Genomic DNA, 13,568 nt, shown 5'->3' with positions numbered 1-13,568 from the left:
GGGTAGATTATAAGGCCTGCCTCTTTTCTTCTCGTTCACAGGTTACATTCCTTTTGGGACGCCAATTGTAAGTGTTATCTTCAAAGGATTTCTTTTTCTAAAAAATAATTTTAAATGTCTAACTTTATGTTATTGCTCACAGATAATTGAGTTGTTGATTTAGGATAAATCAATTCCTGGAGAGAGATTACCAAATAAAATGATATGTATTTCTTACCGCATCTCTTGATGCCGATTGGCAAAGCTCTTTTCATAAAAAGCCTGATGACTTAAATCCAGCGTGGAGTCGAAAATTGCCTTCTTCCCTGCACGTTTTCTGTCCCCACTGTTGTCATTAGCACCTGCTAGTCATAGGGAAGTTTTCTCAAAGAACTTGGGAAGTAGGAGTGGAAGCATGCCTTCTGAAAAATCAAAGTTTAAAATTAATTCAGAAAGAATTTTCAGCATTCTTTTTGCTCAGTTTTATAATCAGGATTATGTTTACTCTTTATTTTTATTGGAATAAAACATACAGAAAGGTTCATTCATCATAAATGTACAGCTTGGTAAATTTTCAAAAAGCAAGCATATCCAGGGCTGGGCGCAGTGGTTCACGCCTGTAATCTCAGCACTTTGGGAGGCCGAGGTAGGCGGATCACGAGGTCAGGAGATCAAGACCATCCTGGCTAACACGGTGAAACTCCGTCTCTACTAAAAATACAAAAAATTAGCTGGGCGTGGTGGTGGGTGCCTATAGTCCCAGCTACTCGGGAGGCTGAGGCAGGAGAATGGCGTGAACCTGGGAGGTGGAGTTTGCAGCGAGCCGAGATGGTACCACTGCACTTCAGCCTGGGCAACAGAGTGAGACCCCATCTCAAAAAAAAAAAAAGCAGGCATATTCAGTAAACATCACTTAGGTAAGGAACAGTTTGACACCCTCCCAACTGAGCTACTTCGGCCAGCTCACTTAAAGATTCAGAGCATCATCAGCATCTCAGAAACCTCACATGTGTCCTTCCCAGTCACCACCCCCACAGGAAATCACTTTTGTGACTTTTATATTTTAGTTTTGCTTGTTATTGAACTTTATATAAATGGAATCATCAATATGTGCTTTTTTGTGTGTGGCTTCTTTTACTCCGCATTGTGAGATTTGCTCATATTGTCTGTAACATTCGTTTGTTCTTTTCTCATTGCTGTATAATATTCCATTGTCATAAATTTTCAGAGTTTCTTTATTCATACTGTTGGTGAACATTTGGGTTTTTCTAGTTTTGGGTTTACAACAAATAGTGCTGTTTTGAACATGCTTGTACAAGTCTTTTAGTGGATATACGCCCTCATTCCTCTTGGATACAGACCTGGGAAGCTAAAAGCAGGTAACAACTATAATAAATGCAATGTGTGATCCGAGAATGGATCCTGGGTTGGAGCAGGTGGTGTGTAAACTGTATTGCAGTTTCTTATAAAGCTAAAGATGCACTTACAATATGACCAAATAACCCTACTTTTAGGTATTTATCCAAGATAAATGAATGTATTTATTTACACAAAGATCTGTATGTGAATGTTTGTAGTAGCATTTTTCACATTAGTCTAAAACTGGAAGCAGACAAGAATGACCAACAGATGTTAAAACTATTGAGGAAAAACTAATTGAGAACAGAATATTTGCATAGTCTCAAATTTTCCTATAGATATCATAGATATTATTCCTTCCGTGTTAATTAGTTGGCATCCTCTTGAGTTTCCCTTCTGCCTCTTCCTTTAATATTTTCTTAAAACTATCAGTATTTAGATACTGTTAATACGGTCTTTGTGTTTTTTGGTTTTTTTAAAATTCAGGGGTAAAAATTTACTCCTGTCATTATTTATTTTGATATGCAAATTGGGCCACTTTTGACCCAACCTTAAAGCAGTTTCTCTATTTGACATGCCCCCTCAGTCTTTGAGAGCTTCAGTACTCTCTGACACAACAGGATATTCTAGGTTCATCTTTTCTTTTCTCTTTCTCTTTTTCTTTTCTTTTCCTTTCTCCTTTCCTCTTTCCTTTCCTTCATTTTCTGTCTTCATTCCTTCCTTTTTCTTTCTTTTTTCTTTTATTTTGTCTCACTCTGTCACCCAGGCTGGAGTGCAGTGGCAGGATCCTGGCTCACTGGAGCCTCAAACTCCTGGGCTCAAGTGATCCTCTTGCCTCAGCCTCCCAAGTACCTAGGACAACAGGCATGTGCCACGATGCCCAGCTAACTTCTCAAACATTTTTTTGTAGAGATGGAGTCTCATCGTGTTGCCCAGGCTTGTCTTGAACTCCTGACTGAAAGCAATCTTCCCACCTCAGCCTCCTAAAGTGCTGAGATTACAGTAGATTTGTCTGTACAGTACTTTCTTTGCCCCCATCCTAGAATAATTGATTTCTCCGAGGAGCCCTATTTCCTTTTAGAAGGAAATGATACTTAGAAACCAAGATCTTGATTTTGGGGGTACTCATTGTTACTGGAGTGTCATTGCTTCTCGATATTCTTAGGGGACAGAGCTAGGAGATACAACTTTTAAAAATTCATGAGTTTATACTGATACCTGTAATTCCCATCAAACATCTCAGTGTTCATTTGTTCTCCCATTTCATATTTGAATCTCCCTTCTCCTAATGAGATTCCAACAGTATATTTACTCACTTGCAAAATCTTATACATACAAATAAGAGTTTTCAGAATTGCTACATCAATATCACTCTCAAAATACTACTAACTAAAGCCCAAGATTTCTTTGAAGTTCTTTTTGTCTTAGAAAGTATCCTGTTGAGAGTACACAGTCAGAGTACCATGTTCAAAAGTTTCTTGAATTAATTTTTTTCTTATGTGTTTATGTTATCTACTTGATGTACAGTTATAGGTTTAACTGATTTCTGTCGGCATTCCATTTTAGTTGTTTCTCCATTCTTACTAATTTATTTTTTGATATTTAGGAGATAGGAATAGTTTAAAAGTCCAAGCTATTTAAAAAGATGTACTCATAAAAGTTCCACTCCCCTTCCTATCCCTGCTACCTCCTCCTCACCTATCCTCTGTAGGTAAACAACTTCTCCTTATTTTTTTTGTGTGAGAATAAACAGATACAAATATCTGCTTTCCCCCTTTTTTCTTATATAAAATGTAGTATACTATATACAGATGTGTCTAACTTACGATGGTTCAACTTACAATTATTTGTATGATATGTGACAGCAGTATACATTCACTGAAAACAATACTTGCAATTTTGAATTTTGATCCTTTCCTAGGCTAGAGATATGTGATTGATACTTTAACCATGCTGGGCAGTGCAGTTCCCAGTCAGCCATGTGATCACAGGAGTAAACAACCCATACTACAATGTACTCTGTTGCCAGTGTTTTTTTGAATATTGCATTCTGTGTTTCACATCCCATCACGTCAACAAAATGCCCATTTTCAACTTATGATATGTTCAGTTTATGATGGGTTTATCAGGTGTAACCACATCATAAGTTGAGAAGTATCTGTACACCCTTTTGCACAATGGTTTTTTTCACTCGATATATCTGTTTTTTGTGGGTTTGTTTGTTTGTTTGCTTGTTTGTTTTAGACAGAGTCTCACTCCGTCTGTCGCCCAGGCTGGAGCACAGTGGCATGATCTCTGCTCACTGCAGCCTCTCATGCCAGGTTGAAGCGATTCTCCTGCCTCAGCCTTCTGAATAGCTGGGATTACAGGTGTGTGCCTCGACACCTGGCTGATTTTTGTATTTTTAGTAGAGATGGGGTTTCGCCATGTTGGCCAGGCTAGTCTTGAACTCCTGACCTCAAGTGATCCGCTCACCTCAGCCTCCCGAAGTGTTGGGATTACAGGCATGAGCCACTGCCCCAGCTCTTCCACTTGATATATCTTGAAAATCACTGTATATCGATTTATAGAGATCTTCCTCATTATTACGTTTTTACAGCTGTATAGTATTCTACTATACATGGAAGTACCATGATTTATTTAGATAATTTCTTACATTAGATTATTTGTAATACTTTGCCATCATGAATAATGCCAAAATGATAATCTTATGATATTGTTGGAATATATCTTGAGGGTAAATTCCTAGGTTCTATGGAAGGACTAATTAAATAGACATTTCTAGAAAGATTGATCAAGACGAAAGAGAGAAGATACAAATAAACAGCATTAGCTATAACAAGTACAATAATTATAGATGCAGTAGCAGAATAAAAGATCTGAATGCATTGAACAACTCAAGGCAATACATTGAAAGACTTAGAAGAAATGAATACATTTCTGGGAAAATACAGCTTACCAAAACTGCCTAGAAAGACGAAATATAGAGTCTTTTTCTTTTTTTTTCTTTTCCTTTTTTGGAGACAAGATATCACTCCGTCTCCCAGGCTGGAGTGCAGTGATGCGATCATGGCCCACTGCAGCCTCAAATTACTGGACTCAAGTGATCCCTCCTGCCTCAGCCTCCCAAAGCGTTGGGATTACAGGCATGAGCGGTCACACCTGGCCTTAAAATCTGAATATACCTATAAATAAAAGGAAATTTAATTTGCAGTTTAAAATATTTGTACCACAGAACAAACAAACCAAAAATTATCACTGGGCTCTGATCTTACAGGTGACTGTACCCAAAGGAATAGCTGACCTCAATTTTATAAAGCTTTCAAAAGAGAAAAAAAGTGCCAGGCGTAGTGGCTCACGCCTCTTATCCCAGCACTTTGAGAGGCTGAGGCAGGGGAATCACTTGAGGCCAGGAGTTTGAGACCAGCCTGGGCAACATAGCAAGACCTCGTCTCCATTGAAAAAAACAAAAAAGAGAGAGGAAAAAAAGGAAATCTTCCCAGTTTATTTAATGAGGCACTTTGAGACCAATACCAAAGTAAATATAAGACCGAAAAAGTATAAGCCAATATCACTTATGAAATTACATGCAAAGATTATGAAATAAAATAATAACAAACTGAATCCAGCAATGCATCAAAGTACAACATAACGAAATGCTTTTTACCAAATACAACATTAGAGAATATATTAATATTAGTTCATCACACTAAGAAACTGAAGAAGAAACATGATTTTCCCAGTAGATACAGAAAAAGTATTTGATAAAATAAAACATAACTCAATTTACAGTAATAATTATTATGATAAAAACAGAACAGATTAGGTCTAGAAGGAACTTTCTTAACTTGATAGTGTCTATAAAATTTATTTAAACCAACCATAGCAGGCACCTGTCTTAAAGATGAAACAAAGGTAAATTCTTGATGTGTAGGACAGGGTAAGAATGCCTGATAATGTTGCTTCTATCTAACATTTTCCTGGAAGACTAGCAAGTGCAGTAAGACATGAAAAAACAAACAGTTATTATTGTTTATAGAGTTGGAAAGAAAGAAAGAAAAACATTTATGAGAATAGACAAACTATTGGAACTATTTTAAAAGATTTCTGGATGTAAGACAAGCATACAAAAAAATTTGTATGCTTGTAAACCTAAAACAAACATCTAGAATATGATTTTTGTAAAAGATGTCATTTACAATAGTATTTTAGACAATAAGGGATATAAAAATAAATTCAAGAAACAATATTCAAGACCTTTACAGAGAAACCTATACAACTTTATTGAAGGACATTGGAGATCTAAAGAAGTAGAGAGCTGTATCATTTTGTTTTCTTCAAATTAAAATCTATATTCAATGTAATTTCAGTCATAATCTCAGCAGGATTTGTTATGGAACTTGACAGGTTCCTATGAAAAGTTACATGAATACAAGCTAAGGGATAAGAATAGCGAAGACAATTTTCAAGAATGAGGTGGTGGGAGAGGACTCACCCTACCAAATATTATAAGACAACTTGGTTTTGATACAGTGATAAGCAAATATGTCAATGAAACAGAACGCAGAACCTGGAGACATGCCTATATGGAAACTTAAGATTTGACTAAGGTGGCATTACAAATCAGTGGAGAAGAAGAACAAACCATCTGATAATACGGTGCTGAGACAGCTGGCTACCTATGTGGAAAAGAAAGAAAATCAGATCTCTCCATCACCTTATACACAAAAGGACATTTAAATATGAAAAGAAAATATTTGCAGCAATGTTTATGATAGCAAAAAATTGGAAACTGCTGAAATTCCATCAACAAGAAAATGAATCAGTCATGGCTTAGTCACGCAGTGGAATACTTAACACAGGAAAGAAAACAATGAGCAAGGGCGACATTTATGAATATGGATAAATTTCAAAAACAATGTTGAATGAAAAAATAGTAGCAGAGTAGTAATGCTCTCTGTCATTTATATAATGTTAAAAGATATGCAAAGCAATATTATATATAGTTTATGAGTACATTTTTAATGCATCCTTAAAAACATTCATGGGAACAATTAGCACCGGCTTCGTGATACTGTTTACCTCTGGGGAGAGAAAGCAATGAAATTTAGCAGGAGAACAGGGGGTGCTTCGTTTGCATTTATAGTGTTTCATCTCTTAAAAACATCTTCACAAAAAAATTGACAAAATAAGATTGGACATATATGGATGCTCGTTATCCTCTAGACTTTTCTGTATCCTTGGAAGATTTCATTTTATACATATATTTAAAAATATATAAATATATCAAGAGAGGTATTATTCACATCTCTATTTTTATGTTGTTGCCCTGAAACTACTACATTGTTCTGAAATATTCTGAAAAAGGTTTATAAATTTCCCACCATAATTGTGTGTATGTGTGAGTGTGTGTTTCATTTCTTTGCATTTCTTGCAGTTGTTTTATCGATGCAATGGTGTTTGGTGTGTTCAGACAGTTTTGTCTTCTTGATATCATCTGTGTCTCTCAACCACACACACACACACAAAATATCCCTGTTTCATTGATTATTCTTGCCTTGAATTTTACTTCTCTTAATATTTTTTATTCCTGTTTTGCTTAATTGACTTGTATTATGTATCATTGCCTATACCTTTATGTCAGAGTCATTTAATTTCTGTGCTATTTTGTGTTACACAACTCTTTTGGACAAAATATAGCTGAATTCTACTTTTGCTGCGTAAAAAGGCTACTTACATTTAACCCAGTTTGAGAAACACTGCCTTTAATTTTAATGAGAAATGGAGCCCTTTTGTATTTATTCTGCCACTGATAATTATGACTGTATAGCCCAGCTGTCAAATGGGTTTTGTTGTTGCTGTTAGCTTTTTATTAAGCTTTGTTTTTGTTTCCACTTCTTTTCCTGATTTATAGTAGAGAAAAGGTCCTTTAGTTTCTTTAGTTTAGAAGGGGAACATCCTAATTTTCTCTACTTACCATTCATCTGTAATATTTTATAGTACAGAGAGGTTACATTATATATACTTTATAATCAAGAGTCAAATAATAAGTATGACTTCCCTAACGCTACCCACATAGGAAGAGACTTGTAGCATGTAATTTCACTCTACTCTCTACTTGATCATTTTACCTCCCTCCACACACCTGCCAAGTTTTTGGAAATCATCTGGAATGTCATCAGATTTATAAAGCCTTTCTTAACACCTGTATTATACTTCACAATTATTTAGCCTGTGTGTGTGTGTGTGTGTGTGTGTGTGTGTGTGTTGTTTGGCTAGAATACCTTTTTGAACAATATTCAGAATACAGGGGCAATATGCCTTTCTGAATCTTTGCATATCTGAAGATCTTTTTTTTCCCTTTCATACATGAACAATAGTTGGCCTGATTTTCTTTTCCTTTCTAGGTAAACTTCCCCCTTCCCCTGGAATCGTTTGGTATTTTTTCTCTTTATCTTTGGAGTTCAGAAATATCTCCTAGGATTTAAAAAAAAAATCTTCTCTGTATATTTTATAAAATTATACAAGTAATACATGAATATGTTCTTTGGGATTCAAAAATACCACCAAGAATGTTTTATAAAGAATATTTTTAAAGTTATACAAGTAATACATGAATGTTCTCTCGGCTCGGAATTTAAACAATACAAACAAAAGTAGAGGTCCTTGTGATGCTCCTCAACCCCGAATTTCTGCCCAGAGTAACCCCTGTAGGAAGTTTGGTATGTGCCTCTAGGCTTTTTCTAGATATCTGCATACATTTAAGTCATTTAAAATTTTTTTTGTTTTGTGGATTTTTCCATTAAAAAGATAACAATATACGTATGTATCTATGGTTAGCTTATGACACTTAGCAGTTTGCCTCCATAACGATTGGCTTCATTTATTTATTTGTTTGTTTTCTCTGCTGAATGGCACCGTCTCTTCCAGTGTGATGGGTTGTGGTTATTTCCGATTATTTGCTGTTAGAAACGATTGTGCTATGAAAAATCTTTGTAAAGCCATTTTTACACAAGGATAAGGGTTTCTAAAGGGCACTTCCAGAAAGTGAATTTGCTGCTTAAAAAGCTACGCACATTTACATCTTTAATAGATATGGCTGAATTTCCCTTCAAAAAGACTGTATTTCCCCATGCTTTCGTAACACTAGTATTCATTCATCTTTTTAATGTTTTTGCCAGGCTGATGGGGGAAGGGGTAGGTTCTCATTATGCTTTTAATTTTTATTTCCATAAACACCGAAAAGATGTTGGTGCTTTTTAAATTTATTTATTGGCGATTTGTATTCCCTCTTCTCTGAATTACCTGTTCACACTCTTTGTCCATTCTTCCATGGGCCATATTTTTCTAGTTGATTTGTAAGAGCTCTTTATATATTTTGGACATTAATCCTTTGGGTTATATATATGGCAAGTCTCTTCTCCAGCTGTTTATCCCTTATTCTCTGGTGTCTTTGTTATAGAAAACTTTTAAATATTGATGTCTTTAAATATAATGATCTATCTTTTGATTGATTTTGAGTCTTTTTCCACTCCTCACCTCCATCTCCTTTATTAAAATAACTGAGGCCAGGAGTGGTGGCTCACACATGTAATCCCAGTACTTTGGGAGGCCAAGGTGGGAGGATTGCTTGAGCCCAGGAGTCTGAGACCAGTCTGGGCAACATAGGGAGATCTCATCTCTACAAAAAAGTTAAAAAATTAGCCAGGCATGGTGGTGTGCGCCTGTGGTCCGCGTTACTCGGGAGGCTGAGTTGGGAGGATTACCTGAGCTGAGGAGTTTGAGGCTCCAGTGAGTTTTGATTGTGCCACTGCACTTCAGCCGGGGTGGCGCAGTGAGACCCTGTCTCAAAATGAATACATAAATTAAATAAAGATAAAATAACTAGATTTGTGAAAGCTATGTCTTGGAATCAGCTCTTGGATGTATTTATCAATTCTATATTCTAAGTATTCATTTATGCTTTTGTTTTTATAATATCCTTTTTTCCCTCTTTTCTTTGTTTGTGGTTGGTTTTCTTACTTTTTGCCTTGAATGCTTAGTTTATTTATTTTCCTTCTAATGAAAGTGTTTAGTGCTGTGAATTTGCCTCTGAATATATCTAAAACATGGCTATATCTGATATGTTTTCATATATAGTGATCTTATGTTGTTATTTTCTAAATAAGCTTGAAATTATAATTTCAAATCCTCTTTAGTCAATTAGAAGAACACATTTTAAATTCTAAGTGGTTGGGTTTTAAAAAATGTGTTCTTTTGTTATGTTCTAGCTTGTCTTATTTTCAGAGAGAGTGACCTCTACAATTTTGCCGGTTGGGATTTATTGTGGTTTTCTTTGTAGCATGGTATCTGAATATGCCACTTAGGATCAGGGTCATCTGCATGTAACAAAGTCCAAAATAACAGTGGCTTAAACAAAATAGTTTATTTCTCTCTCATGTCAAAGAAGTTTGGAGATAGGCAGGACCCCCACAGTATCATCAGGAACCCAGACTTCCATTTTCAGTACTGGCTTCTATTGTAAAAAGTCACCCCATAGCCCGAGATGGCTGCTGGAGTTCCAGCCATCACATTCACATTCCAGAGAGGAGAAAGAAAAGAAGAATAGTAGGCTGTATCTCCCAACTGAAATACATTTATCTTTAAGATACAGCCTCTCTTTAAGGAGCCTTTTTGGAATTTCCATGCAACAGTTCTGCTTACATTTCATTTAGAATTTAGCTGGGTATATAGTTGATCCCCAATTATATAAGGATTCTATTAGTAAGAAAGAAGGGAAGAATGGTGATAGGTAGGCAAACAAGAATGCCATAATAACTTCTATAAATATTCCATCAACACTTTAAAAGATATACCATTTAGTGGTATCATCTCTTTGTTAAACTGGGTAAGTGGATATTTGAAATGGCAAAAGTTGAATGTGGGGCTCATTTTTCCCTGAGAAGCCAAATGGAGTCTTACACAATTACCAGCTGCCATCAAGTGGGAAGAACTGGCTAACCCAGTAGATGCCATCACTGTCTTCGATTCACAACGGGTTACTGAGGGTCACCCCATACGTTTCCACTCTCTCCTCACCCTACCCAAGACAAGCCCATCATTGCAGGGTCACTATGGCCCTGTAGGCAGGTGGGGGACTTGGATGCTGATCCACTCGCATGCCATTCAGGGGTTCACTGCTGAAGCAGATGTGTGAATGTCCTATCAGGACCGATCCTCTCCCAGGCTGGAGCAAACATCCCTCTATGAATACACGCATGTGGTGTGAGAAGAGGATGCCCTGGCCTCCAAGATCCTGTGTGAATACTTGATGGAGGGAAAATGGGGAGCATGGCCTGGGATACCTCCCAGCAGCTCTACGAGGCAGCCAGAACCGAAATGACGATGCTCACCTATCCCCACCTCCTAGCCCCAAACATCTGTATCCTGGGGTTCAGAACAGTCAAGCCAGAGGCTGGGTCTCCAGAGGAACCATTGGATTTGAAGAACCTGTGGCCTTCCACCTTGGCACTTTCACATGGACAAGCAACGTGGTCCGTCCCCATTCCTCCCCACCCCTGGGCCACTGCCTCGTCTTGTGTGGAGGGAGCATGCTGGCTGCTCCAGCGCTTTCTGCAGCCCCATCAGCTCCTCCAAGGCCCTGCTGTCGCCTAGTAGCACTGAACATTTAAGCAAATGCCTGGTCTGAAGGGGAGTGAAAGTTCCAGTCCACACCTTAGGAAAGCCCCTGGTCTGATGGAGTGGGTAAGAAAATATACGCATGCAGAAGCCACTAAAAATGCTTACCAAAATAGAAACGAGGGTGCCAGCGAATGTGCTAGGAACTGGGTCCCTGAGTGATGAAGGGAAGGGGCGAGTAAGGCTGGCAGGTGCCTCAACTGAGAAGCTTCTGGAAACCACAGTGAGGCTGCCTTCTGCCCAGGTGCACATCCCCGGCTTGACCCCGACGCTGTTCCCACTTTGCCCGGGAGTCACCTCGCCCTACCCTGCTCACCCCCCAGAGCTCAGGAGAAACGAGCTGGTTTTCTCCCAGAGGCTGGTGCCAGTTTAGTCAGCAGATTTCACAGATCCACTGGCAACCATGTAGTGTCTTATTTTAAGCTTAACATTTGAAGATGGGAACTTTTTCCCCCTTCGGTGTGTGGCAAAGAGATCCCAATTTATACATAAGCACCGCGGCTATGCCGGTGCACTGAGGCTGTCCCTGAGGCTCTGCCGTTCATCGCTCCCTTTCTTCAGGTATCTTTCCAGAAAAAACCCGCCAGCGTGGTGGCTTCTTATCCACGGCCTCTCCCTTCCCAGGTTTCCCCTGAGCACAGCACTGCCGCTTCCGTGCACGTGGCCAGGGAGAGGCAGAGCCAGGCTTGGCCCTGGTGGTCCGTCCCTCATCCTGCCTGCCCTCTCCATTTCCCCTCTGCTCCTGCGCCCTCTTCCCTTGTTTGCTGTGGAATGCCTCAGATGCCAGGGCCTGGGTTTCCCTCATGGGCCTGGGGCTCTCCCAGAGAGCATTCGTGCCACCTTCAGCCCTGAGCTCCCCAAAGTGCTGTTCCCCTCCCCTCCCTTCCCCTCCCCTCCCCTCCTTTCCCCTCCCCTCCCCTCCCCTCCCTGTCATGTCGGACTCTCAAAACTCAGGGACCAAAAGCCTCATTTCCAGCCAGGGTGCTAAGGAGGGCAGACCACGAACACCTAGTCATTGGATCTGGTTGTCTTGAGACATTAAGAGCTTGAACTCTGTACTTTGCACTCTTTCATTTTAACGCACAGATGATCACATGGACTTAGAGACTCCAAGTATCAGAAGATGCTGGTGTTGGCCACTTCATCTCCAGGGGTGTGTCCCAGGGCCCTCCTGACAGCTCCCAAGCCTCCTCATCCCTCCTCTGCTTTTTTGCACATTTAAATCCCAATCCCAGTGTTCTCCCTGGCTTTCCTCCAGCATTACCAGACCCCAGCCATGTTGACCTAGCTCACCACACAGGAGGTGTCGCTCCAGTGAAGCTAGAATTGACTGGTCCGGGGTAAACATTCATTTGACAGAGAGATTTTCTTTAACTGGCTGGCATCCTTTAAGTAGCAACACCCCTTATACACTGAAGTATAACTTTCAGATCATTAGTCACATAAATCAGAAGATGGAGACAAAGTAGAAGGAAACAACAGGACATCTGTTGGGTATTGGGGTACTGGGGCCCATGGTGGATCTGTCAGTAACAAAGAGGGACATTTATGGAGTTGAGCGAGTTTGTGGTGGAAAGGGATGAGATGTAAAGACACTTGCTCTACCTGGGAGGCTCCCGGGTATGTGGGGAGGCAGCGTCAAGGGGCCTCCTCTGAGCTTATGGAAGCTCGCGAGGTAGACACTTTTTTGCTGCTGAGAGGAATGGTACAGAGAAGGCATGCAGGGTGCTGGGGAGCGCGTGACAGACCTTACCTCACTGTGAGGGTCAGAGGAGACATCCTGGAGGAAGTGATGCTTAAACTAAAACCTGAAGGATGAGGAAGGAGGGATTAGCCAAGTAGAAACGGGGTGAAGGGTGAGAGGGACGATTATTTCCACCGTTATCTTGGCGAACAGGACAGTTCTGTACCCCGTAGTCTCCCCTGGCTTCAGTTTTACCGCCCAATTGTTTTGACGCATACCTCATTTCCTCTCCAGATTTCCCACGCTTTTAAAAAAACCTTTCTCCTGTAGTTTGAGTCAGTTTTGTATGGGAGGTGGCCAAGGGGCGGGGGCTTGCTCAGTTCTGAGCCCTGATATCGTGGTACACAGAACTGTGGCAGTGGCCTTACCCCTCCTTGCCTTTATCTTCAGCTGTGCATGTCCCACTTCTGGCCAAGCAGATTGAGATATTTGGGGGTGCCTCTCTCCCAGATTGAGACCTCATCTCTCTGCAGCAGTTAGAATACTCTGAAGGAGGAGGCCCAAAGTGAAGATGTGATTTTTCTTGTAGCAAGTTACCATATGGGTGCCATTGGCCCCATTCCTTACTCTGTCTTGAGACTAGTCTCAAGCACAAACTGCCCCTCTTCCTGGGCCTGTCAGGGCATCCCTAGAGTTGGGCTGATGGCCCCTGGGTTGGGTGGGTTTGATAAGCAAGGCTGCTTAGGAACCAACATCCCTGGTGAAGACTTAATTCAAGGCATATTCATAATGGTACAGAATTTTGGACTAGAAAGAACAGCATAGTCACTCTGCATATGTAGTAAGCCATGTATTAGCTAGCTGTTGC

General features: G+C 39.9%; 1 protein-coding gene across 23 annotated transcripts in view; it reads left to right on the top strand.

Moving 5' to 3' along the window:
• The window catches only part of SFXN5 (sideroflexin 5), a 135,156-nt gene that overhangs the window by 53,891 nt on the left and 67,697 nt on the right, over positions 1 to 13,568 (top strand). For all 23 annotated transcript variants that reach the window (XM_031655268.1, XM_031655269.1, XM_031655263.1 and 20 more), the window contains one exon: positions 42 to 67. In XM_031655268.1, the coding sequence (XP_031511128.1) occupies positions 42 to 67 (26 nt within the window). The remainder of the gene's footprint in view (positions 1 to 41; positions 68 to 13,568) is intronic.

This window comes from Papio anubis, chromosome 14 (assembly GCF_008728515.1).
Source record: "Papio anubis isolate 15944 chromosome 14, Panubis1.0, whole genome shotgun sequence".
Classification (NCBI taxonomy): Eukaryota; Metazoa; Chordata; class Mammalia; order Primates; family Cercopithecidae; genus Papio; species Papio anubis.
The sequence above is the reverse complement of the archived record's forward strand: the minus strand, read 5'-3'. Positions and strand labels throughout refer to the sequence as shown.